The sequence below is a fragment of the Rhineura floridana genome, chromosome 6 (genome assembly GCF_030035675.1).
Source record: "Rhineura floridana isolate rRhiFlo1 chromosome 6, rRhiFlo1.hap2, whole genome shotgun sequence".
NCBI lineage: Eukaryota > Metazoa > Chordata > Lepidosauria > Squamata > Rhineuridae > Rhineura > Rhineura floridana.
In genome coordinates this window covers 36573063-36600592 of record NC_084485.1, presented here as the reverse complement: position 1 = coordinate 36600592, position 27530 = coordinate 36573063, and the positions used below count along the sequence as shown (strand labels likewise).

General features: G+C 42.9%; 1 protein-coding gene across 3 annotated transcripts in view; it reads right to left on the bottom strand.

Annotated features, from left to right (window-relative positions):
• EMILIN3 (elastin microfibril interfacer 3) overlaps positions 1–27530 on the bottom strand; it is a 41912-nt gene that overhangs the window by 10168 nt on the left and 4214 nt on the right. The window contains exon 2 of one of the 3 annotated variants that reach the window (XM_061631471.1): positions 11432–11554. In XM_061631471.1, the coding sequence (XP_061487455.1) occupies positions 11432–11554 (123 nt within the window). The other 2 variants (XM_061631473.1, XM_061631472.1) reach the window with 2 other exon arrangements.

Here is a 27530-nt window from a genome sequence, read left to right as displayed (position 1 = left end):
GACAAATGTCACTGGACTAGCTTTTTGAGAGGCTTTACTAGTTGGGTGCAAAAGGCTCACAGCTCACCATTCACATATAAAAACAGAATTAAGCTGTTTTCTCTTTTCTTCCTTGAATATGGCCATAGATGGTGCCAGAGGGGAGCGGAGGAAGGGAAGTTGAGGGGGAGGAGAGTACCTGCCCCTAAATAAGCTGCATGCCCCCTCAATACTCTTCCCCCACTGCTGGATATACTGTATTTGCTAACCTTTAAGGTGCTGTAAGATATTGAATTCTTGCTGCAACAGACTAATGAAGGTACTGGTCTGGATTTTGTTCTATGTTTATCTCTGGTCAATGGTTTTGCAGGTCTTTGGACCAGCATAAAAATCTGGAAAACCTTTGACCAGAGGCAAAATTGGAATGAGCATGCACACCATGAATTACTGGAGTAGCCACTCACACCTCACACACAAAAAGGAAATGTATCACCAAATTAAAAAAGGGGACACATATTTGCATAAAATGTGCACATGTTAATTTATATGTATAAGGCACATTTAGAAATAATTACTCTTATTTAAATAGAAATAGAATACACCTCCACTGTTAGAGAATATATTTGCTAGCCTTTAAGGTGGCATAAGTGGGGGAAACTGTGACCAGATGACATGGGGGCTGGCTTGATCTGCTGTCCAAGTCCTGTTGATGGTAAGCTTCAATACTCCCTGTCTTCCATTCTTGTTGTTGTTGTTATGTGCCTCCAAGTCGATTACGACTTATGGCGACTCTATGAAGCAGCGACCTCCAAGAGCATCTGTCGTGAACCACCCTGTTCAGATCTTGTAAGTTCAGGTCTGTGGCTTCCTTTATGGAATCAATCCATCTCTTGTTTGGCCTTCCTCTTTTTCTACTCCCTGCTGTTTTTCCCAGCATTATTGTCTTTTCTAGTGAATCATGTCTTCTCATGATGTGTCCAAAGTATGATAACCTCAGTTTCATCATTTTAGCTTCTAGTGACAGTTCTGGTTTAATTTGTTCTAACACCCAATTATTTGTCTTTTTCGCAGTTCCATTCTTACTTATCTTTATTGCTAAACTGGACTTGGACCAAACAGCCATTCAAACAGAGAACTCCTTCAAATAGAAGACTGCCCTTTTACATCACTTTCAACAGTCCTCTGCAAAATAGGACACAAGGGCACCCTATAAAGATCTCTCTTCAAACCATCTATGACAGGGGTTCCCAAACTGTGGTCTGTGGATCACCAGTGTTCCATGAGCCTCACATGGAATGCATACATTAAATTCATATTGATTTTTAATTGTATTTTTATTACAATTTGAGTTCTATGGAATGCAGAGGTATTCCGTTCTATGGAATACAAACTGTAATATCATACATTGCAATATAAGAAATAAAAGAAGCAATCTAAATACAATTAAAAATCACACACCATCTAGCACAGCATAGCACATTACAAATTGCTACAACAGGCAGAAAAATAATTAAGTGGTCCACCAAGGCCATCAGCAATTTTCAATTGGTCCATGGGGAATAAAATCTAGGAACCACTAAACTAGGATTCTGTGGGGGAAAATACATCTCCCAGTCTTCACCAGGCCTAAACCAACCTTGCAGGTAAAATTGAAAACTGCTGTCTTTCAGCACTAGAGGGCAGCAGTTGCCCATCAGTTGTATGTCTTGCCACCACTACCGCTGTTCTGATTCTTTGCATGGGAAATGTGGTAATGATAATCTTTTGTATCTATAATGCAGAGCTTGGAAAAGTTACTTTTTTGAACTACAACTCCCATCAGCCCAATCCAGTGGCCATGCTGGCTGGGGCTGATGGGAGTTGTAGTTCAAAAAAGTAACTTTTCCAAGCTCTGCTATAATGGATAATCTCAAGGCACCGTAAGAGTAGTACTTAATCATCTGGGGTCCATAAACCAGAGCCCGGAGAAAGCAGCTTAAAGGAAAATATGTAATCTCCAGTTAAAAAGAGATATAGAAAAGAGAAACACATAGCTGTGTCTTTAAATGCAGGGTTTTTCTTTTCTTTTAATTTACACAAATTGCCAGTGTGGGCTACCTAGTCCATCCTGGGACACAAGGGTAGGAGGGAGATATAACCCTTTACCACCTGCTGCAGTCCCTATCTAGAGCAGAGGACCTGCGCCTGCAGATTTCATTAAGAAAAACCTCCCAGTTGCTTCAATGGGAGTTCCCTCAGCTCCCTCTGCAGAGTGGAGGCATGGGTGCTCAAATCCAGGCTGGGACCATAGCAGGGGCATAATTTCCTCACCTTAGAGTCCCAGTGCAGATTGGGCATTGGTAATCTGGGTTTTCAAAAGCCCTGCTACGTAGCTGGATGGAACTTCTTACACTGCTTTGGAAAAGTAAAGTGATCTACAAAGGCAGAAATGACATTTGCAGTTCAGCCCTAAACCCTGTTAATGCTGTGAGCACACTAGTTGCCTGTAGCAAAGCATTTATTTTGGCCACACATGACCTGGAGGGGGAATGGGTTGATCTTCCAATCAGTTGTGAAATCTCTTTGCAGCAAATTAAAAAAAACCACACTCAAGCTGCTGCCATCAAGTTCTACAGTAAAAGGTGGTGGGGTTTGACTAGTGTCGTATGCCCCCATTTTCAGAAGAGAGAGGTGGAGATGTACCGGAACTGGCAGAACAGTGAGTGTCTCTACCCTGAGCTCAGGCATCCAGCAGCATTCATTGACATTCCATAGCCATTTTAGTCTTTTAAGATGCACTGAAGGGTAGGGACACATCACTGGCTTAAGATGCAGTCACCCGTGTTCTTTGAATCTGGGTACACAATGACGTTACACACAATTAACCATAATCCACAGTTTCTTCTGAAATACTGTGTTTTGATGCAGTATTCCCAGAACCAGCTTCACTCTGACTTTAAAACTGTTTGAGTGGCGAATCCCAGGTGCAACACAAAACACAAAGCAAAAATGCTGGTTGAGGTGTTGATAGCTGCCAGAAATGAGAATTAAGAATACACACCTATAATCAACCAGTCAAACTAATACCTGGCCCAGTCAGAATGAATATTTGAAAGCTGCTTAGTGACAAAGATCAAACTGAGGTCTTATAAGGAGTGTGGTTGTCAATTAATAAATGAATCAACATACAAAGCTGAGATGGGTGGCTTCCCTAAGAAACATTTAAAAGAAAGAATATAAAATACAAAGAAAGAATACAAAAATGTTTATAAAAAACACAGTTTTGCATTCTTGTACCTATGAATTGTCTGGATGTTTTGCATTTATAAATTGTGGTTTGTACACATATCCTTTATTATTTGTTTTGGCATTTTTGTTTTGTGTTTTGTGTTGTGTCATTGGGAACCTCTCCTTTGTTTCTGGAATCCCAGGTGCATACAATGGAAATGTTTCCTGGGGGTGGTCCTACACGCCTGACGTCAGCAGGGTGTCTATATCACGGAGGTGCATCCCACTTCTCACCCACCCACTAACTTACTCACTGCTTGCCCACTGCAATCCTATCCATGTCTATTCAGAAGTAAGCCACATTGAATTCAGTAGGGTTTACTCCCCAGTAAATGGATTGGGATTGCAAGTCACATTTCAAAACAAAAGGCGGAGGGGGGAGATCGGGGGGGGGGAGGAGGGAGATCTATGCTCATCTCTGCCCATCAGTCTCTGTAAACAAGAAGATGGGGGAATCTGTCTCTTCCCACTCACTTTGATTATTTGAAGTGCCAACACCAGGAGAAACAATAAGAAGATGATTTGGGGGAGGATGGAGTTGGAAGGATAATAGCTCCACAAATAGGAGCTGGAGTGGGTGAAGGGGGGGAGAAACCGGGTACAGACAGTGGGCAGCTGGAGACACCAGGATTTGCAAAATCAAATTGAAACAGTGAGAGAGAAAAACAGCCTCACTGTATTTTAAGCTTGTAATGTGCACATAGCAGAAGACTCAAAACCTAGAGATCCGTTTTCAAAGGCCTGATCTTAAAATCTACAGCAGCAGCAGCAGCAGCAAATAAGTGGTTGAAATTGATTGGAGTTCTAGTCATGTAGAGATCTTTTGATGATGATGATGATGCAGTAGTCTTCCAAAATTGTGAAGTGGATGTTACAGTGAAAACGTCCAAGTGTATCACCTGATATCAAGTGATGAGCTGTGTCAGTAAAATAGCCATCACAAATCAAACCCTACAGGCAGAGCTTTCATATCAGGTAACATGACTTCAAACGCCATCATATTTTCCTGTGGAGGCAGCTCATGCTCTCAGCTGCCAGTGATGATATCATCTAATCCTAAGCATGTTTGTTCAGAAGTCCCACTGTAACTGATGAGCCTTACCTGCTAATAAATCAATGTATGGTCCCTGCATTTACAATTTATATTATTGAAGATGCATAAATCCTAACACTCATTTGCATACGCATGCTTGTTACATCTATACTGAAGGACTGATTCTCACAACCAAAAAAAGTGCTTGTGTCATGTGAATTGAGCCAAGGTTCTGATATGGCAGGGACATGTTTCTAGTTCCACCACCCTCAGATGTTTAGGGGGAGACAAGAGAGAGCATTCTCAGTGGTAGCCAATAAGTTGTGGAAGTCCCTTGTGCATCTGGGACCTTCATCATGTAGTTTTTGTCATAAGCAGAAGTTGCACCATTTTACCTCTGGTCTTTGACACCTGATATATATATTTTTAGGATCCACCCTTTTCTTTTCATATTTTTACATTATTCTAAACTGCTCTGGGACCTCATAGTGAAGGGCTTGTAAGAATTATTTGTTACTACTACTACTTCTACTACTACTACTATTACTACTACTAAGTGAGTTGAGCCACTAAGTTCATAAAATGACATGGTTATGTGGATGCTTGACAAGATTATACTGTATACCTTGTTATCACATGCATATTTCATGCTATTAAACTAATATTTTACATATCGGTAAGGCTAATGACAATCCTCTAGAACAGCCTTTCCCAACCAGTGTGCCTCCAGATGTTGTTGGACCACAGTTCCCATCTTTCCTGGCCATTGGCAATGCTGGCTGAGGCTGATGGGAGTTGTGGTCCAACAGCATCTGGAGGCACACTGGTTGGGAAAGGCTGCTCTAGAAAGTGCTGTGGATTAGTTGGATGTAGCCCTGATCGCCTGCACAATATTTCATTCTTTTTGGTAATTAAGTGGATCTGGTTCATGACAGAATTACTGCAGCTTTGCCACACAGCCAAAGGCATCATGGCTTAGCTTAACCCACTATGCTTCAGTGCCAGTTTTGTCATGAGAATAACCCCCTATTTCAGCTCTCTGTGGTGAGCAAATTCTGTCACACTAAATGTAGCAGGATTCCTAGTCCTCTGTTGAGGAATAGGGAGGTTTTTCTCCCTTTCTCATAATGTTAGAAGCTGGGGTCATCCAACAAAGCTGAACAGCAGCAGATTCAGGACAGACAAAAGTACTTTGCACAATACATAGTTAAACTATGGAATTTGCTACCACAAGATGTGGGGGTGGCTGCTAGATTTTTATTTATTTATTTATAGAAGCATTTCTACACCACCATATCATAAAAAAAAACCAAGGCAGTGTATAATGTTAAAACATAAAACATTTAAAAAAATAAACAAGCAGATAATCAAGAAGGTGAGACTGCATGACCAAAAATAAAAATTAAACAGCTGCAAAAACCTGTCAGCATAAAAAGTCAAGAGATGCCTGAAAGTCAAAAGTGAGGATGTCTGCCAGATATCTGGTGGAAGAGTATTCCACAGCATGGGACCTGTAGTGAAATGTGTCTTTAGGTTAGATGCACAGCAAAGAAAGAGTTAACATTCTCTAGAGGGTATTACACACTCTAGGGGGAGCCAGACTGATTTAGTTACTGGAGTTAGTTAGTCAGTGTTGTGTGTGCTGGGTGAGGCCTAGCACAGAACAAGCTCAGATGTTTTCCTATTTAAGAATTATTAAATTAAGAAGCTCTATTTTATCCTTGGTCTCATTCTGATCAATATAACATGGTGTCAGAAGTTAAGAAATCCTCATAGTGTCTCCAGGGTAGCAGAGCTCCTGAAACAACTGAAAAACAAAACAAAACAAAGGAAAGCAATGGATGGCAGACTAAAGGTCCATTTCCTATATTGTGCAGAACGAACCTCCTGATAAGATGGTATCTGCAGAAGGCCCTCACCTGCAGAGCACAGTGATCGACTGGGTATATAAGGGGTAAGACGGTCTTTCAAGTATCCTGGTCCCAAGCTGTATAGGGCTTTGTACACCAAAACTAGAACCTTGAACTTGGCCCGGTAGCAAATGGGCAGCCAGTGCAATTCTTTCAGCAGCAGGGTGACATGTTGGCGATACCCTGCCCCAGTGAGCAGTCTCGCCACCGCATTTTGCACCAGCTGCAGCTTTCGGACCAACCTCAAGGGCAGCCCCACATAGAGCGCATTACAGTAATCCAGCCTGGAGGTTACCAGTGTGTGGACAACAATGGTCAGGCTATCCTTGGTACCGCTGATAAATTGCAAAGACCTGGATTGAGTATTAATACAATGTCAGCAACTCCTTTTATGCATGATGAGGTACAATCCTCAGGCAGAATACAAACAAGGCAAAACTCTTGTTGAGGCAGACACACTGTCAAGAAATCCACTGGAAACTCCAGACCTTGAAACAACCCAGTTAGTTGAGGAAATCAAAGTCTATGTAAATCTTCTACAAGCTTCTAAACCAATATCTACCACACTCCTTCAACGCATTCAAGCAGCTACCAGCACTGACCCAGACCATTCAACAGTGCTGAAATGTGTCAGAACTGGTTGGCCATTGTACATGTCTGAAGTGGCAACTAACCTTAAACCTTTCTTTGCAGAAAAGGGAAGCCTTACAGAGTTGGAAGGAACAGTCCTATTTGGTGATAGAATTGTCATTCCTGAGGCAATGTGTCAGGAAATGTTGGGAAAACTCCATGAAGGTCATCAAGAAATCACTAACTGCAGAGAACGTGCAAGAATGACTGGTGGCCATGAATAGGGCAAGACCTCAAGGCAATAATAGCAAACTATGAGTTTTGCCAGACAAATAAACCTTCACAATGGAAGGAACCACTCATTACCACTCCATTGCCAGATACACCATGGAAGAGAGTGGGAGCAGACATCTGTGAGTTACAAGGACAAAAGTACTTAGTCGCAATAGACTATTTCTCCAGATACATAGAGATTGAATACATGCCTGATTCAACAAGCTGTGCTGTTATCAGTTGTCTGAAGAATATCTTTGCCAGATGGGGATGCCCAAATGAGCTAGTAACAGATAATGGACCACAATTTTTAGGGAAAGAATTTACTTTGTTTGCAAAGAAATATGACTTTTGTCACATTACAGCCAGTCCCCATTACTCACAAGCCAATGGAGAAGCAGAGAGAGCAGTACAAACTGCAAAACGAATCTTATGACAGGAAGATCCCTTCCTAGCACGGGCTGCAGAGCAACACCCATCAATGCAACGAAGTGCAGTCTTGCACAACTGATAATGGGAAGACAATTAAGAACACCAGTTCCAACCTTAGAAGCAAATTTGTATCCTCAGTGGCCTGATTTGGGAAAAGTCAGTGTCACAGACAACATGGCTAAAAGAAACTACAAATATTACTACAACAGACATTATGGAGTGAATTCTAAAATTACAACCTGGTTCACAAGTAAGACTTAAACTGGATGACCAGAAAGAATGGTCTGAACCAGCAACAGTCCAGAGCCAAAGTCAAACTTCAAGATCTTATGTTGTCACTACCAACAATGGAATGTTCCGAAGGAACAGGAGACATCTACAGTTGGTTCCCAAACCACAACCAATTTCACAACAAAGTGAGAATTCAGAGGCAGAAATACCAGAAGAGCAGAACAATCTCAAAAGACTATGAACAAAGAACTGACAAATTAATGTGAGCAAGCATCACCTGCCAAAGACAGCCTATCTCTTGAGAGTCCGAAGAGAGTGACATCCAGAGGAAGAGTAATTCGAAAACCAGAACGTTATAGAGACTAAATGTTATTCTACACAATGTTTGCTGATAGAAAAAATACACAAAGTAAGTTAGAACTCAAAGAAAGGGAAATGTAGTGAAATGTGTCTTTAGGGATGCACAGCAAAGAAAGAGTTAACTTTCTCTAGAGGATATTACCCTAGGAGGAGATAGACTGATTTAGTTACTGGAGTTAGTGAATCAGTGTTGTGTGTGCTGGGTGAGGCCTAGCACAGAACAAGCTCAGATGTTTTACTGTTTAAGAATTATTAAATAAAGAAGCTGTATTTTATCCTGATCAATGTAACAGGACCAGTGACACTAAATGCCTGACTTCTGGTTGAGGCCAATTAGGCCTCTGTAACATGGGGGACCACAAACAGCACTCCTCTGGATGATCATGGAGAATAAGGCTATTAATAACTACTAGTTAAAATGACTAAACAGGACCTCTAGGAACAGAAGCACCATACCCCTGTCTAAATAACCGTTGCTGGAGAACATGTGCAAGAGAGTATAACTACTCTTGCCCTGCTTTTGGGTTCCCCATAGGCATCTGTAGGCCACTGTGGGAAGCAGAATCCTGAACTAGTCGGCAGGCCTTCCACCTGATCGAGCAAAGCTCCTCTTATGTAATGTACTTACGTTAGCTGTTTTCGGCAATGTGCTCAGGACTAGATGAGTTCTTTGTTATTTTTCCGGTGAGCCACTGGACACTGGGGAAAGGCGCCACTTCTGGCAGCCTCCTTTTGGGAAGCTGCCATGGAACTCCAGGCTTTACCAGAACCTACCATAAACTTCTGTTTGTCTTCTCTGTCGTTCACTGATGTGAGTGGGAGCAGAGAATGCAGGCCTTTGCAGATTATTACTCCCTGCAGAAGCCTCCAATTTGCTGTAGCAGCTTAAAGAGAAAGCAAGGTTGGCACATGTAAACCCTCTTGGAAATCATGCCTAGTCTGCACAAAGCTGCCCAGCTGAGCCACTGTCAATAACAACATTGGCGCAAGCCATTGCCTTGGCTCTCTGCACACATCTGGGTCACTGCCCACTTCTCTCTCTCTCTCCCTCTCTCGGCAGACAGCAAGATTTGTAGAAAGAGCAGAACCTTTTGAGGGTCATAGAAAGGAGATAGTTGGCAGAGAGGTGCTTCAGCCGTGCCATGTTGCCCCTAAGTGCTGCTTTCAGTTAGAGGGGAGACTGCTTCTTTTCAGGAATAATGTCCTCTCAAAGTGCAAAAAACTCCACTCCACATGTCAGCAACAGGAAGTATTTATTGCAGCTGGATAAACAGTTAACAGTGGCCCCGGTGGCTGGAAAAAGCTACATCTATTTCTCAGTTTTCCAAGCCATGTAGAAAGTTCATCTGGCAGGACCGACTTTGTTCAAAAAAACATCCTTTTTAGAAAATACCATGTGCTTGTTATGAAAGGATGGGGACAACTGGTGCCATCATAGTAGGACTTTGGGGGCAGAGGTCCAGAACCCCAATCAGCAGAATGAGCAAGAGGGGCCTCAAATGCAGCAAGGCTGACTTTTCTGCATTTTGAAGTGAAGTAACACATACTACCATCTAAAGAAGGTGTGGGGAACCTTTGGCCTGCCTGGTGTTGCTGAACTACAGTTCCCATTATCCCTGGCCATTGGCCATGCTTGCTGGGGCTGATGGAAGTTGTAGGTCAACAATATCTGGAGGACCAAAGGTTCCCCATACCTGATCTAAAAAGTCTCACTTCCTTGTAAGATGTTTAAATCCAGAGTCTAATATTACCTAACTGTACCATTGGCTGGGGTAGTAAGATTGCTGTTTCTTTCTTCAGTAGATGGTCAGTTAGTTAATTGGGTGTATTAAAGACAAACTACTCTCCTGAAAGGCAGGGTATAAATAATGGTAATATACTACTACTACTGCTACTACTACTACTACTACTACTACTACTACTAGCCATGTTGTTAGGAAGCATGCCATATTTACATATATCTGCCTAACTGGAGGTGGTAGTGATAGGGAGTTAAAAGTGCTTAACTTTGATTGGATCAAACTTTCTCATGCACCTCTATCTATATTTAACATAACCAGGTATAATGTGTCTTGTCCCAAGCTCTTCCTAGGCACTTTGAAAGCCATTTAGAGCTTGGTAAGACTCTGCCCCAGCTTTGCAGATTTTACTGGTATCCTCAGTCCTGCTAATGAAATGCATCATTCAAGCAGACTGTTAGCAGCCTGACCATAAGCATGTTTGTTTGGAAGGAAAGAAGGGACTTACTTCCAGAGTAAGTGTGTACAGGAGTGTTAAATATACAGAGTAACACCTACTGAGCAATTAAGCTGACACATTTATGTTAATTGCTCTGTGTGCCATTCCTCTGTTTCAAAACAGAGAGTTGGGACCAAAGATGCCTGTCTGCATACAGAAGGCATTGCTGCTCAACGAAGGGCTATATTTCACCTGGCCATGAAAAAGTGAAGCTAACTCCCAAGATGTTCTTCTATCAGTGCATTCTCTTGCGCAAGCAGAAGCATGAGAACTGTTCCTGAACCCACCTCTGACAGCATTACATGAAGTCTCTTGTGCAAGTGTTCGTGGAATGGTACTGATGGCTATTTTCCTTCCACTCATGATTCTTTGGATCCAGTCCACAGCATGTGAAGGATTTATGCTATATTTGGGTGCACTTCCAAGCGATACAGGGCCACACTGAGCTGTTTTTGGACTCTTAGCTAGCATGGGCCTTTGCTGGAAGGAGGCAGACATAAGACCCTTCTAATCTTTTAAGCTTGTGGTATACAAGAGCACTTCTGTCACTTAAAAATACAACATGGGAAAGCAAAGCTCCCAAGGGAGCATGGGAAGCTGCGGCCTTGTTTGCCCTAAATTAAGCATCACATACTATAAGCAGCAAGTGTCATCTGTCTGCCTCTGTTAAATGGCTTTTCATTGCAAGATCCAAAGCCACTCAGTCAATCTTGTAACTACAGTGATCATGACACATAGGCAATACTTACTCGATTTAAAACTTAGAATTCCACTCCATGGTCTCCCAAGTCTCACTTAGCACTTAGTTGCCTAGAATTAACTTGCCTTGTCATTCTATGACATCACAGCAGCTAAGCCAATGAGCACTAGAAAGGCTGTCTGTGGCACATTTGCCTAGCAGGGCCCAAGGTGACAACAAAGAAGACAATGGCAAGGCAGGCAGAGAAATCGGGAGAAGATAACAAGAAAACGAAAAAGAAAGTTCATACTTGTAGGACTTTTGCTACTACTTATTATGATGGTTAATTGTTCATAATAGTTGCTGTGGAGGCAACTGCTTCTCTTAACAGTGTCAAAAGATGCCAATAATCCTGTGCAGTGCTCACCATGCTACAGCTGCACTCCAGCATTTACTTACAGGACTTTCCCAGGACACTTGGGTCCCCAACTGCACTTGTGATATTCGGCTTTCACATAGCTCTCTGCTCCATCCTGAAGGGTGCAAGTTATATTCCTCTGCACCACATATGCACAGTAGCTCCTGCATTGGAAACAAAGCAAGATTTGGTCAAACATCTGGTGGCCAGATCTGATTCCAAGCCCCTTCTCCAGGCCAGACTTTATCTGCAATTGCCCGGTATTTGCCAGAGAGATCTCTCCTGGGTTCCCTGGGAATAATCAACTCACTGATACCGTACCAGTAACCTGAAACAGTCTCAGAGAAAGAGCATGGAATTTGGAGGAACCCCTCCGAGGTTGGCTGTCTAGTAAGGGATCATAATGAAAAAATTAGAGCTTGCTTGAGTGACCTAAAAGGGATTTGTAGCATAGATGTTGCTATTCATAGGTGGAAATATTCCTGGTAGTTTAAATGCTTCCTTAAATGGACCAGGAACAAAACTGGAATTGCCCATGCCATTTTCCCAGCAATATCTGTGCAGGACAAACCGTGTAGGGTTAGTCTCTCACAGGTGAAATCCTAACTAGCAGAATTAATTGTTGGAGGAATGGGATCTGCTGTTGGGACTGTACAGAAACAAAGGGAATAAGTGCTTTTGGACATCTTATGCTAGTAGCTTGTTCAGTTCCAATGTTAACCTGTGAGAGACATGTGTTTCCTTAATTCATGGCGAAGGGCTCACAGTGTAGGCATTGCATTATATCTATTCTTATTGTATGTGGCACTGAGTGAATTTTTGACTGAATCAAATAGTACATAGGTTGCTCTTGTTTGGATAATAGCGTTTTGACACTTTATCTTTCAATAGTACAGTTTCTCAAGAGATGGACAAATCTGAGGGCTCTCTCTCTCTCTCTCTCTCACACACACACACACACAATGGCAAATCACTGAAAGTGGACATTTTGAGTTTTAAATGAGGAGGGAAGATGCCAGCTTTGATTTAAACCTTCTCTCTTGGTCATGCAAAAAGTTGAACAAAAGGAGCAGGCAGATGAGAGGACCTGTATTCTCTCTATGCCAGTCATATCTCCTCTCACATGTTAACAGGGAAATTAAATGCTCAGAGGCACATGGTACCAAATTCTTTCAAGCTACACAGGAAGTGGATTGGACTGTGAAAGACCGACCCAAATTGTGTTTGCATTTTGACAAATGTGTAGGGCAGTACAATATCTCAGAGAGGAGGTCAGGTCTCCTGCTCCCCTGGTGCATTCACTATAGCTGCCCAATTTCCCTGCTTTTTAAAGTTTGATAGAAATATCTATAGGTATGTAAGGGTTTTTTTTGCCTATTAGTGAATTTCTCTGTTTTTTAATCCAGGAGCTAAGAAATGGGATCCTGTGCAAGTTTGCTGAGAATGGATTGATCATTTGCATGTTTAGTGGGATTTACTCCCCTGCAATCATGCTTAGGGTAGGTGAAACTGACCACAGGGGATGGGGAGGGGAGGGGGAGGAGGAGGAGGAAGAGGAGGAGAGAGGGCAGAGGGGAGGAGGGGGAGGGGAGCAGGCAGGAGGGGGAGGGGAGGAGAAGGACAGGTTTGATCATTTGCATGTTTATAGAGTTCAGTGGGATTTACTCCCATGCAGTCATGCTTGTTGTTGTTATGTGCCTTCAAGTCGATTAAGACTTATGGCAACCCTATGGATCAGTGACCTCCAAGAACATCTGTCATGGACCACCCTGTTCAGATCTTGTAAGTTCAGGTCTGTGGCTTCCTTTATGGAATCAATCCATCTCTTATTTGGCCTTCCCCTTTTTCTACTCCCTTCTGTTTTTCCCAGCATTATTATCTTTTCTAATTAATCATGTCTTCTCATGATGTGTCCAAAGTATGATAACCTCAGTTTCATCATTTTAGCTTCTAGTGACAGTTCTGATTTAATTTGTTCTAACACCCAATTATTTGTCTTATAGGCCTGAACTCAGAAACGCTTGCTTAACAAAGCTCTCCTCCAGCACCACATTTCAAATGAGTTGATTTTTCTCTTATCCGCTTTTTTCACTGTCCAAATTTCACATCCATACATAGAGATTGGGAATACCATGGTGTGAATGATCCTGACTTTGGTGTTCAGTGATACATCTTTGCATTTGAGGACCTTTTCTAGTTCTCTCATAGCTGCCCTCCGCAGTCCTAACCTTCTTCTGATTTCTTTGACTATTTTGGTTAATGACTGTGCCAAGGTATTGATAATCCTTGACAAGTTCAATGTCCTCATTGTCAACTGTAAAGTTACATAAACCTTCTGTTGTCATTACTTTAGTCTTCTTAACGTTCAGCTGTAGTCCTGCTTTTGTTCTTTCCTCTTTAACTTTCAATAGCATTCATTTCAAATCATTACTGGTTTCTGCTAGTAGTATGGTATCATCTGCATATCTTTAATTATTGATATTTCTCCCTCCAGTTTTCACACCTCCTTCACCTTGGTCAAATCCTGCTTTCCGTATGATATGTTCTGCATACAGATTAAACAAATAGGGTGATAAAATACACCCCTGTCTCACACCCTTTCCAATGGGGAACCAATCGGTTTCTCCATATTCTGTCCTTACAGTAGCCTCTTGTCCAGAGTATAGGTTGCGCATGAGGACAAGCAGATGCAGTGGCACCCCAATTTCTTTTAAAGCATTCCATAGTTTTTCATGATCTACACAGTCAAAGACTTTGCTGTAATCTATAAAGCACAGGGGGATTTTCTTCTGAAATTCCTTGGTCCGTTCCATTGTCCAACATATGTTTGCGATATGATCTCTGATGTCTCTTCCATTTCTAAATCCAGCTTGGATGTCTGGCATTTCTTGCTCCATATATGGTAAGAGCCTTTGTTGTAGAATCTTCAGCATTACTTTACTTGCATGGGATAAGGCAATAGTTTGATAATTACTGCATTCACTGGCATACCCTTTCTTTGGAATCATGCTTAGGATATGTAAAACTGACCAGGGGAGGGAGGGGGGGCTGGAGTGGGCAGGGGAGGAGGAAGAAGGAAGAGGGGAGGAAAGGAGGAAGGGAGAGGAGAGGAGAGGTGAAGGAGGGGAAAGGCAGGTCTGATCATTTCCATGCTTATTGAGTTCAATGAGATTTACTCCTATGCAGCTATGGTTAGGATAGGTAAAACTGGCCATGGGGGAGGAGGAGGGGGAGGGGGAAGGGGATGGAGCAGATTGGAGGAGGGCAAAGGAAGGGGAAGGGGAGGGCAGGTTCGATAATTTGCATGCTTATAGAGTTGAATGGTATTTACTCCTGTGCAATAATGCTTAAGATTGAAGGGGAAGGAGGGGATTGGAGGGGGATGGGGAGGGAGGGGCAAAGGAAGGAGGAGGGAAGGGGCAAGAGGGAGGGGATAGGAGGGAGGAGAAGGGACGGTGGGTTTAATCATTTGTATACTTTTTGAGTTCAGGGATTTATTTCTGTGCAATCATGTTTGAAAATGGAAATGGACTGCCTTCAAGTCAATCCCGACTTATGGTGACCCTATGAATAGGGTTTTCATGGTAAAAGGTATTCAGAGGTGGTTTTACCATTGCCTTCCTCTGAGGCTGAGAGGAAGTGACTGGCCCAAGGTCATCCAGTGAGCTTCATGGCTGTGTGGGGATTCGAGCCCTGGTCTCCCAGGTCATAGTCCAACACTGACCTGGCGGAGGGGCAGGGAGGGGAGGAGATTGGGTGAGTGGGCACTGGGCAGAGGGAAAACCCCTTTCCTTTCCAAAAGGAAAACATTGTGAACAGTATCATTGCTTTTCAGTGTTTCCCCCACTTTTTAATTCTACAGCAGCCTCCCACCCAAATTTAAACCAAAGCTGTCCCTAGCCACATCCACACCAGGCCTTTATTTCACTTTGGACAGTCATGGCTTCTCTCAAAGAATCCTGGGAAGTGTAGTTAGTGAAGGGTGCAGAGAGTTGCTAGGAGATGCCCTGTTCCCCTCACAGACCTTCAATTGGAGTGGCTGACTGTTAAACCAGTTTAGCCACTGGAGCTCTGTCAGTGGAATACGAGTCTCCTCTCAACACCCTTCACAAATGATACTTCCCAGGATTCTCTGAGGGAAGCCATGACTGTCTCCAGTGAAATCAAAGTCTGGTGTGGGTGTGGCCCCCTGATTAGGCAAGCCCAGCAGCTTGGGGTCTGGCTTTTAGAACACTGACAGTTGGTTCTTACTGAGCATGCCCGACACAATCATTGCGTTCAATGCAAAATTTCTTAAATTAAATAGAAATCAGCCAGGCATTTTTTAAACTTTCAAACCAGAGAAGATGAAGGTCAGAGTATGGGGTAAGGTCCATAATAGGATTACAGGTACTCTGTGAACATGGCTGATTTTTAATGAATTTCGGCAGATTATGAGAACTCTGACAGAAAAAAGTCCAAAAGGGGTCTGGAGTTTTTTTCTCTCTTTTTACAATTTGAACTCTCTATTCTCTCTGACTGTTTTGTGTATCGCCATGAAAATTGAGAGGGTTGTTAAGCAAGCGTTTCTGAGTTCAGGCCTATAAGTTTTGACATGTTTTGTTTTGAAATGAGCTTACGGGAAGCATCAGAATGGCATGGGGGTATTTTCAATTTAACATTGTGGAATGTGAAAAATCCACACTGGCTATAGTATACAGCCACTCTCGTGGCTATATAATAATAAAGTTTTTTTCTTTGATTCAAAATCCTACATGCCAGCTTGGTCAAGAGTGCTACCATACTAAGGTCCTATTTTGTACCTATACCTATGGCAATTTTACAGACAGATTACACCAGTGGTCACCTTTTGGGGAAAAGGTGGTGGGGCTAAAGCTTGTGGTCCAGAAGGCATATCTGACCCAGGCTGAGATGGACTTCCTGGGGATTTCCTGATCCAGGCTTTTGGGAATCAGGAGGTGATAATCCCAGAGACACAGGAACATCACAAACTTCACTGAATGGTCCTGTGGTTCTACTGTTATGAGAGAGGGAGAAGAGTCTCTAGCCACTTTCTCCCCACCATGCATAATGTTGTAGACCTCAATCATATCCTCTCTTACTTGGTGGGCTTTTTTTTTTTTAGTTCACAAGGCCCAAACTTGCAGGGGAGTTGCAGACCCTGATCATTTTGGCTGCATTTTCCAGCTCTACAATATATCATGATGTTGATCAGAACTGTACACAGTATTCCAAGTATGGTCACACTATAAAGATATAACAATATTGGCAGTTTTATTTTCAGTTCCTTCCCTAATGGCATTCATTTTTTTCATACCTTGGGTCAACGTTGTCATTGAGGTTTCCACTACAACCTCAGGACTCCTTTCTTGATCAGTCACTGCCAGCACAGACCCACATCAGTGTATATGTAGAGAAAATGTCCCAATGTGCATAATGTTACATTTACTAGCACTGACTCACATTCGCCATTTTGTTGTCCATCCACCCAGTTTGGAGAGATCCTTGTGGAGCTCTTTACAACCCACTTTTTATTTTTACCCCCTTGAACAATTTGGCACCATGTGTAAATTTGGCTGCTTCATTGCTCACTAACTCTAGATCATTTATGGGCATGTTAAAAAACACCAATCCCAACATGGATCCTTGGGATACCAAGCAAAAACCCAAGACCTCATCTAGAAGTGCTTCTAGCCAGACCAGGTAATGAGAAACTAATGGCAGCCTTGCAGGTGGAACATTAGAAAGCTGATTTATACTGAGTCAGACAATTGGTTCATCTAGTGCAATATTTTCTACACTGGCTGGCAGCAGAGTTTCAGACAGGGAACATTTCCTTCCCTATCTTGAAATGCTTGGGTTTGAATCTGGACCTTCTGCAAGCAAGGCAAGTAGCCTACAACTGAGTTACAACCTTTCCCTTTATGGGTGGAGCTATCCCTAGGAGGATCTTCCTCCATTCTGTGGTTTCACCAGAAAATACACCAGTGTACACAACGGGAGGTTCCTATTGTTCAACAAGCATGCTCCTGCTGCACACTTACTCTCTGGGTTGCACAAGTGGGGTTTTGTGCACTGACAGGCCCAGTTCTAAATACAATTCAACCTTTAACAATTGAGTATTTTTAGCGGTTGAATTGCATTGATGGCCCCACCTAGCTGCAGGAGTGTGGGACTAAATTACCTATGGGCCTTTTATGGTTCTATGCTTAAGCAACCGAAGGCAGGAAATACTCTCCAATAAAGGCTACAGTGGAGAAAGGTTACGGGTGTATAGTAGTAGAACAGATGGAGACTTGAGACGGTATTTCAGACCAGGGTGCTTGGATGCAAATGGAAAACATATGGGATATGATGTGAAATTCAGAATGTGGCAAGTAAGAGAAGGCAACACAGCAAAGGAGGAATAAGGACCCAGGGATATAGCACATGGCACTATGAGAGGAGAAAGAATGCAGAGATCAGGTCAAAAGATGGGAAAAGTAGGTCCTTGTGATATGGCAGATGGGAAGAGATGTTAGGATGCTGAGAGTGGAGATGTTATTCAGAGGTATAAATGTGGAAAGAGTCAGATTGAAGGAGACTGGCAACCTGGAGATTACTGGATGAAATGATGTTTTAAAACTGTTAACTGTGTTCTATAATGTTTTGAACTGTTTTTATAATGCTTTTCTTTTTGTTGCTGTTAAACTGTTTTGTTATGTTTGCTGCCCTGGGCTCCCTTGGATGGATGGGGGATATAAATGTAATAATAATAATAATAATAATAATAATAATAATAATAAAAAATCTCAGTTGAAAGGAAATGTTGGCACAATCCTTATCAGACCTGATATGTAGCACATGTGACATTTGAGGATTTGCGAGACAGGAAATCTGAAATTTGAGGGTCTGACATAAAATGTATCTTCTGAAATTTATTGCAGTGCTCGTTCGGAATACCGAAGCAACTGCTTTAACAGTTTGCCAGTGGAATCCCATGTGTTTGAAATTTCATAATAATGAAACTCAGTTAAAAAACAAAAAAGGAAAACGAAAATCAGACTGCATAGCAAAGCATACCAAATATCCTGAACATCTCATAAGCATTAAAAAGTGCTGCAAATCTTTAGCGGATTTCTTGGGAAATTTTGTGAAGTTGGCTAAAAGTTGAGAGATCTGAGTTTATTTTAAAAAAAATCCAGCAAGGCTTATCCAATATTGCCCAAATAGATGGGCATTTTATGTGATCCAGCAAGGCATTTCTTATCCTTTTATACAATGCTGCATCCACCAAACTTAAAAATATACTCCAAGATCAAAAGTCAAACATTAGACTTGAAGCTTAGAGGCTGAGCTCTTGATATGTCCAGATGCAATGAAAGCCTGGCAGAAACTTTTCTGCCCAAAATTTGTTCCATCTCTAATCCATATAAAATTGGTCTCATATAAAGAAGATTGTGGTGTGGCATAAGTGAAGATCATGAACACAAAGAGCACTAACCAAGATACCTGCAGAACAGAGAGCTCCAAACCATATCTGATATATGTAGGTCACTTGTGGACACAACTGCAAAGAAAGATGCTAGGCCACTTTGAGTGGGGTAATAGAGGCTGCCACACTGGGAAGAGGATGCTGGTGCCTGAAGACAGGAAAAGAATGAGTGGGACCTGCAACAAAATGTTGCAGTGCATCATCACTTCTGTGCTCCTGTTCAGTTTCAGCCATCCAGCCACGCCTTTCTCCAGGATACTCAATTCTGTTCTATCCCTCCCCCTCCAATTTTCTGCTTTGTCCCCCCCAACTGACAGTCAACATTCTGTGGTTACTCAACATGGTCAGTTCTCGTTGGGCTGTTTTTTTGGGGGGGATTGCCCCCCTCAGTTTTTTTTATTTCTGCAAACTGTGGGATTTCTTAAGATTGCCAGTATCCCCTTTTTTCCTCAGTATCCCCATTGTGGCTTCCTATTTGTCAGCACTTGCCACCTGAGTTTGCTATTAGAGTTTGCCATAATAGAAAGATGGAATGAAAGAACCTCATATCTACTAAGTGCCACAAGGAAAGTTCACCTGTGCTTTTTGTCTCTCAACTCATATAAAGAAGACTGTGGTGTGGCATAAGTGAAGATCATGAATATGGGGCACTCACTCAACATACCTGCAGAACAGAGAGCCCCAAACCATATCTGATGGGGGAATAGCCACGCAGGCACCCAACAGTCCGAGCTACTAGCTAATATGTCTGGGAACTACTTCTTGATCCCAGATTGTATAATCAGCCAAGAGGATGTGCCTGATGGGCATAGATGGCTGAGCTTCAACATGCCTGCTATGAGTGGCTTGAGCAGCATGGGGTTGCTAGCACACCTGGATGAAACGTAAGAGAGCCTCCCCCACATTTCTCCTTGCTTCTTCTGTGTTGCATTGCTGTTAGCTCCCTCAGAAGTTGAGTAAAGGCAAAACCACAGTGAGGAACAGGGGAGTTGCGAGGATGCATACAGAATTTCCTGGGCCCAGTATACTGCCTGGAGATGGGACCCTCTGCCCCACTAGCAAAAGAGAACACACATTTCCATAAAATGTGCATAGACTTTGTGTCATATGCAAATTTATATTCCTCTTTTGTGGGTGAGGAGGAGGGCCTAAATGGAGGGGGCATATACAAGTAATAAGATATCTGCCTGCCCTAAGCATTTACCATCTGGGGCAGTTGCCTCACTGTGCCATCTCATTTTGCAGCATATGTAAACCCAGCCTTATTATTTGATCTCAACATCAAACACACCTGCCCCAAAGGCTGGCCATCACTGTTGTATCAGCCAGTAGATGACCCACATTCTTACAGACTTCCCCCGAAGTATGTGGGTTGGCTTCTGTTCTAGTGCTCTTTGTGTTCTTGTAATGTGACGTTCTCCTTGAACCTTCATTCTGTAGGCTAACTCTGGCATAAACCACCTTGTTTGCTCATGTCCTCAGCTTCCCACCTACCTAATGCAGGTTCACTTATCAGGATGTATGCAAGGAATATAGAAACATAGGAAGCTGTGGTATACTGAATGAAACCATTGGTCCATCTAGCTTGGTACTGTCTGCACTGGCAACAGCTATCCAGGGTTTCAGACAGGAGTCTACCTGGAGGTGCCAGGGATTGCACCTGAGATGTTCTACATCCGAAGTATGTGTTCTGCCACTGAGCATGGTGTGAAGGAAGAGCTTTTTGTCCTATAAGCATGTCATTTGGTCATGGGCAGGCCTGGTCCCTGCATCCAGGACACTAAATTCTGGATTCAGTTGATCCATGGAGGAACGTGGCATGGTCTCGCCTTTTGGCAGCATATTTTTGTAGGTTCAGGCTTGACCAAAAATGCCTTCCCTTTGGTGATGTCATTTGTCTTCCGTGAATATAGGAGACATTTTCTGAGATTTTCAAGGTGGGGTTATAGGGTGGCCAGATGTCCTACTTCACAGAGGACAGTCCTCCATTGGACAAGCTGTGAAAGGACAGTTACTGTACCTATTTGAAGGTGTCCTCTGCTGAAAGGCTGTCTGGTCCAGGTCTGGTTTAAATATAAAGAACTATAACAAGAGAGGGGTATGGGGCCTTAAAAGTGCCCATCAAAAGTCATGGACCACAGACTGAGCAGGCACACAGGTCAGCTCTTCCTTACTGTGGTGAGATGTATTGCATTTCGATTTACATTTAGTAGTTATTTCTAATGTTTCATCTGGACATATAAACTAGCATATGTAAATTGGTGTCCTCTTTGGTCCTTTTTTTTTTGATGATGCATTTCTTCTGTTTTTGTGATGTATAAATGACCACCCTTGGTGGGGTGGAAAGAACTTTTGTATTGAGTTGACAAAGGGTTGTAGTAAAAAAAAGCTTTGCTACTGCTATAAGCAATGGCACAGCTATTATAAGCAGCAGCAGTGTGACAGCTATGGGGGATGCCTTAATGGAAACACAGCTATGTCAGGATATAGCATCATTTTTAGCCAGTGTGGATAAAAATTATTAAAAATAATAAATAAATGGATTTTAAAAATTTAAATCAGATGTTTGATTTAGATCAGGGTTTATTTTATTTTCATTTTTTTTAAAAGAAAAAATGCAGTTCTTGGTCATTTCGCTCAGGGGTTATGCCTGGTGTTGGCACAGAAACAGCCTTAGGTGCCCTGAATAATGACTTTTGGGGGGGGGTAAAGACATGGGGATTGTATCCCTGTTAATTCTCCTTGATCTCTCAGCGTTCAATGCCATCAACCATTGTATCCTTCTGGAGCAGCTGTCCGAACTAGGGATGGTACCCCTTTGCTGTGGTTCCAGTGCTACTTGAATGACTATTCCTATAAGGTAGTGCTGGGGGGGATTGTTTGGCCCCATAGAGCCTCTGATGTGGGATCCCACAGGGATTTTATACCCCCTGCTATTGAACATCTGCATGAAACCACTGAGTGGGGTCATCCAGAATTTTGGAGTGCATTGTCAGCAATATGCTGATGATACACAGATCTATTTCTCCTTTATATCTGCAGGTGTGGTGATGGAGGTGCTAGACCTAGCATTGGTAATGGACCCGATAAGAGCCAATAAACTGAGGCTTAATCGAGATAAGACTGAGGTGTTGTTAGTGAGTGGATCTCCTTTGATTGGATGGGTGGATCCAGCTTGTTCTAAATGGGGTTACATTCCCGGGAAGGAGCAGGTATGCAACTTGCGGGTACTTCTGGATCCATTACTTTCAAGTGGCCTCAGTGGCATGCAGTGCCTTCCACCCGCTATTGCTAGTGGCTCAGCTCTGACTCTCTCTGGACAGGGATAGTGTAGCTTCTGTTGTCTGTGCTGTGGTAACTTCTAGGATAGATTATTTATTTAGATTACTGCAATGCATTATACTTGGGAGTGCCTTTGAAAGATGGTTCAGAAACTGCAGCTAGTGCAGAATTTGGTGGCCAGATGCTGACTAGGGTAAAATGATATGAGCATATTACACCAATTCTAGCCCAACTGCACTGGCTACAAATTAGTTCCCACGCTCAGTTCAAAGTGCTGGTGGCCAAAATTCAGGGGCCAGATTGCTGACTGGGGTAAGGCAATCTGAGCATATAACACCAATTTTAGCACAACTGCACTGGCTACCACTTAGTTTCCAGGCTCAATTTAAAGTGCTATTTTTTACCTATAAAGACTTATGTGGCTCAGTACCTCAATCCCTCAATGATCGCCTCTTCCCATATGAACCTACTCAGACACTGCATTTGTTATTAGAGTCCCTTCTTCATGTGCCCACCCCCATCTGTGGAATGCTATCCCCAGGGAAATGTGCCTGGCACCGTTACTTTTTGCTTGTAGGGACTAAGCTATAACATCCGGAGGCATAGTGCCTTTGAAATGGTGGCTCCATTCATGGCCAATAGCCACCAACTGCTGGAATCATCTAATCTTCTTTTAAAACTGCTGGCCACCAGAGCACTCTGTGGCAGCAAATCCCACCATTAAGAATAAATTCTTGTCATTATAATAAAGAAGTCTCATATTTAATAATGTTTTTGCATAGATAGATAGATAGATAGATAGATAGATAGATAGATAGATAGATAGATAGATAGATAGATAGATAGATAGATAGATAGATAGATAGATAGATAGTGTACACATTGTCTTGGTAATCCTTACAATAGCCCTGTAAAGTTGGCTAGTATTAGCTCCATGCTGTGCACATGGTGCAGCAGAGGTGATGTGGATAGGAGATCTGGCTTGCTTCAGGCCATGTGTGAATTCATAGCTGATGAAAGAATGAACTGGGGACTCCCTGGCTCATAGCTCGCTAACATTACACAACACACCCTCTCTTTAATTTTGTGATGCACTGAGTCTCTGCAACTCTGAACCGCATCTCTTGGGTCTGGAATTCACTACAGATTACCAATCAGGCATTTTGTTCATCCAGTCCAGCCACTGTAATCTCTTTCAATGAGTACAAAAGTCTCCCAGGAGAGAGAAAAACCAGGCTCTTATACAGCATACACTGAGTCTGGACTTTTCCTTTTATGTTGTCCAAGCATTTTTCAGCCGAAACAGCAGATAATCTTATTGGATGGAGAATGAGAGTGAATGAACACATGTCTCGAGTAGCTGGGCTCAACAGGTGCCAAATGGCTTCAGTTAGCTATACAATTGGGAGATGGACTCAAAGGGAGCATCTTTGTCTTTCATAGCACCACCCACTGGAAGGATGGGGCACTGAGTAAAAGATAACATGATGGGAATGGTTACAGGACGCAGTGGTGTGCTCAGAGACCCTTTTAATGAAAGTGTGCATCTGTGTGTGTGCTTGTGCCTATTAGGGCCTGAATGCCCAAATACAAAACACAAATGCTGCCTGTTGAGAAGGAAGTGAGCATGTAGATTTAGTGCTGTCTTCCACTTTTACAATACACAAGGGATATCTGGACCTGTGCTTCTTTGCGTTTTAAAGGAGAAAACACCAATGGGCAGTGCATTCATTTTGTTTTTATTTAGTTAACACTAGAATGTATACGCTACTGCATGCAGTGTAATGAAACCATTAATTTAACAGTTACATCTATGTCCAAATACCAAAGGATCCCATAAGATGGGGTGGGGAAACTGTGGTCCTCCAGATATTGCGGGGATACAGTTCCATAATATCTGACTATTAGCCATGCTGGAGTCCAACAACCTTGGAAGGGCCACAGATTCCCTCATCCCTACCCTAAGAAGTAGCCCTTAGTGATGGCGGGCAAGAGATAAGACCTCAGATGACCAAGATCAAAGAGGGCATTCAGGGAACACAAGAACAGCTCTGCTGGATCAGACCAAATGTCACCAGCCAGAAGCTTCCATGAAGCCCCTAACCACAACATAAAGGCAATAGTCCACTTCCACTGTTTCCACTCCCCCCTCCCAAAAAAAACCCTGGCATCATTTAGTAAGAACATAAGAAAAGTCTTGCTGGATCAGACCAAAGGCCTGCCTAGTCTAGCATCATGCTTTTCATAGCTGCCAACCAGATGCCTATGGGATGCTTGTAAGCAGGACATGAGCAACAGAACCATCCCAAAACATTTTGCTGCCTGAGAAAAAGGACAAAATAACACCTCAACCTCCCCATTCCACATACAAAAGCTGACCAGGCTAGTAGCTGAATCAGATTTCATCACTGGTGATGGGACAATGCCCTCCATTGCACCTGAGGACAAGCAGGCTAGCCCTTTCCAATGCATTTTGCCATCACTTTCCCTATCACAAAATCTTTGGGGGAAGTGGGTTAGTTGCCCAAGACTTCCCAATCAACAATAATTATGCAACCTGAATTTGCAGATATATGACTGAATCCCGCCGAAAAATAGTGACAGTCTGGAAATGCCCTAAGTCATCACCATAACTTTTAGCAATGAAGGGGAGAAGCAAATGGAAGCAAATGGAAACTGAATCTCTTAGATCAGAAGTTCCCAAACTCTGGTCTGTAGACCACCAGTGGTCCATGAGCCTGCCTGCATTAGATATTCATACTGATTTTTAATTATATTTGTGTTACTTCTTTTATTTCTTATACTGTATTTCATTGCATTATATTTTGAATTCTAGGGCATGCAAATTGTAATATAATAAATTGCAATACAAATTAAATTGCAATAAAAGAAGAAATCCAAATACAATTAATCCTACAGCATCTAGCACAGGACATTAACATTGCTACAACAGGCAGAAAAATCATTAAGTGGTCTGCCGAGACCACCAGCAATTTTCAAGTGATGCGGGGGGGGGGGGACTTTGAGAGCCACTGTCTTAGATCATGCAGTGAGCCCTCATAATGGTTGGTCTTTAAGAAACACTTGCTTGCACAAGAGGTTATGATATTAAAAGCACAAGGAGCCATTTTCAGGCATCCAGGAAAATAGCCCCTTATGGAACTTATGTTCAGCTCAATAAATACCAGCTGGGACCAAAGAGGAGACTTGGGTGAGTGTCCAGGCATATGGTTGCAGTGAGCTTATTGGACTTGATGCCATCTTTGCTTTGGCAGGTATCCTGTTGCATGGATTTAAATAGTACTAGATTAAAACACAGAATTTAAGAATAGATCAAATACTGTAGCCTTTCTAGCACAGCACGGCCATCAGCTTGCAAAGTGCTGTGGCAGGGGGTGTTTGCGGCCCCACTACTGGAGACCATTTAAGCAGTTACTCTTCAGAGGTACTAACTGGGCTTCTCCGACAAGCAAACCAGATTGCAACCCACCCCTAGTGTTGAACTCCATTCTAGAGCCACATAAACCATACCTATACTACTTCACTTACATGCACAATCCTATGGCATTTCTGCTGAGACGTTAAGTCCCATTCTATGGATTTTACTCTAAGGTAATCGTGTGTAGGAAGGCAGCCTTTAACAGTCAATTGCATCACTCCAAGGTGAGGCTTATGCATATGATTCTTGCTTGGGATGCTAATAGACCTGGGTTTAAAGCCCCAACAAGAATTTCTTGTCTGCTGGTGCTGAGTGGAAATAACTTGGAGGACTTTGTGAAAAGGGCCTTATACCTCAATGGCAGAGGACAGTCCCTAGCATCTTCAGCCAAAGGAGTATCAGGAAATGGGGCTAGGAAAGACCTCTCCCATATACATATGCTCTTATGGAACATTTACACAGGAGACTGCTTATTTGGTGGGTGGATTTGAGGGGGGGAGTTGGGGGGTTCCAATTCAGCACCTGACCTGAGGGCTAAATTACATTTTGAAAAATTAAGTATGATACAGTATGGTAGAATGCTAGTGGTGAGGGTCATGCTGGACTCACTATGATTCCCCCATAAGTAAAGGAAGAGTGCAGGCCCAGGGTTGCCCAGAGTTCGCATGGCTTCTGCAGACCAGTCGTATCCGATTCCTGAGGAAAGCCCCATGCATGCATGCACACAAGTAACCTATAGTCCATGTAGACTATGGCCTTTCAGTGTTGTGCTCTCTGGAGTCTTTTTCTTCTGCATGGCTAGGAGTTCATTTGGCTTTCACTCTTCCAACATGAGATACAGAAGTCATTGTGTTGGGGAGTGGAGACTCTAGAGTGGGAGACTCACATACCCCACAATGGTAAGTTCTCAGAGTTGCACAAGAAAGTAGTGGTGGCCCTTAGTCCGGCTGGGGTCCAGAGCTAAAACTGCGGGTGTTTCACAGTAGTCCAAATTCTGTGCTAGACAAAGCTGGATTTCTTGCACTGGATAAATTACGCGGATCAAGCCAACTTGCAATTATTGCTTCATAACTTGTTCGGATTCTTCAAGTGAGGGAGAATGGCAAGAAGCTGTGCAAAACACTGAGAAATCTGCCCATCAAATATCCTGCTGCCAAGCTCCTTGGGGGCTTGAGTTTTTCTAAATTCTGCACAGTGTGATTGCTGGTGTAACTTCCTCAGCCTGGCTGATGGCTTAGCCAGGGGGTTCAGCTGGCAGAATATAGCTTACATTAAGCCTGTGTAAGTTACCCCTATACCAAGCTCCTTTCAGGAGCCAGGCTATTGTTGGCTGAGCTGGCCTGAGCCTGGCACAGCGAAAACAAGCCTTTAACATAGAGTTTGACTTCTACCACCTTTTCGTTGGTGGATGTTCTGCCAGGTTGCCAGATCATGTGACTGAGCTGACAGAGGTTTGGAACTGGTGACTCTCCTTTCCCTGCCCTGCTCCCACCATGCTCCCTGAACATCCTCTTTTTGAGGCTTAAGCAGTTAATATTCTGCCAACTGACCCCCCCCCAGCTGAGCCATCAGCCAGGTTGAGAGAGTTACACCAGCATATCCCTGGCTCAGCTGGGACACCCCCAAGACCCGCCTGTTTCAAACTTGCTCATCCCAGCAGATCTTGGGTTTGGATTGCCCTGCAAAAGTGTATAATACACCATCATACGTCCCATCCCCATGCTATAAAATCCAATACTTCTGCATGAAGATGAACTCTACTACTTTAATTTAGCTTTGTCCTCCACTTGACTCTTATAAATCAAATTTCATCCAACTTTGCCCTCATGTGACCCTGTGGTTTATATTTGCAAATGCCATCACCTGCTGACTCCTTGTTGGTACTGCTAGAGCTATGGTTGAACATGTATGAGCCTCAGCAGAAGGGCAGAGTTGGGGAAGGTGA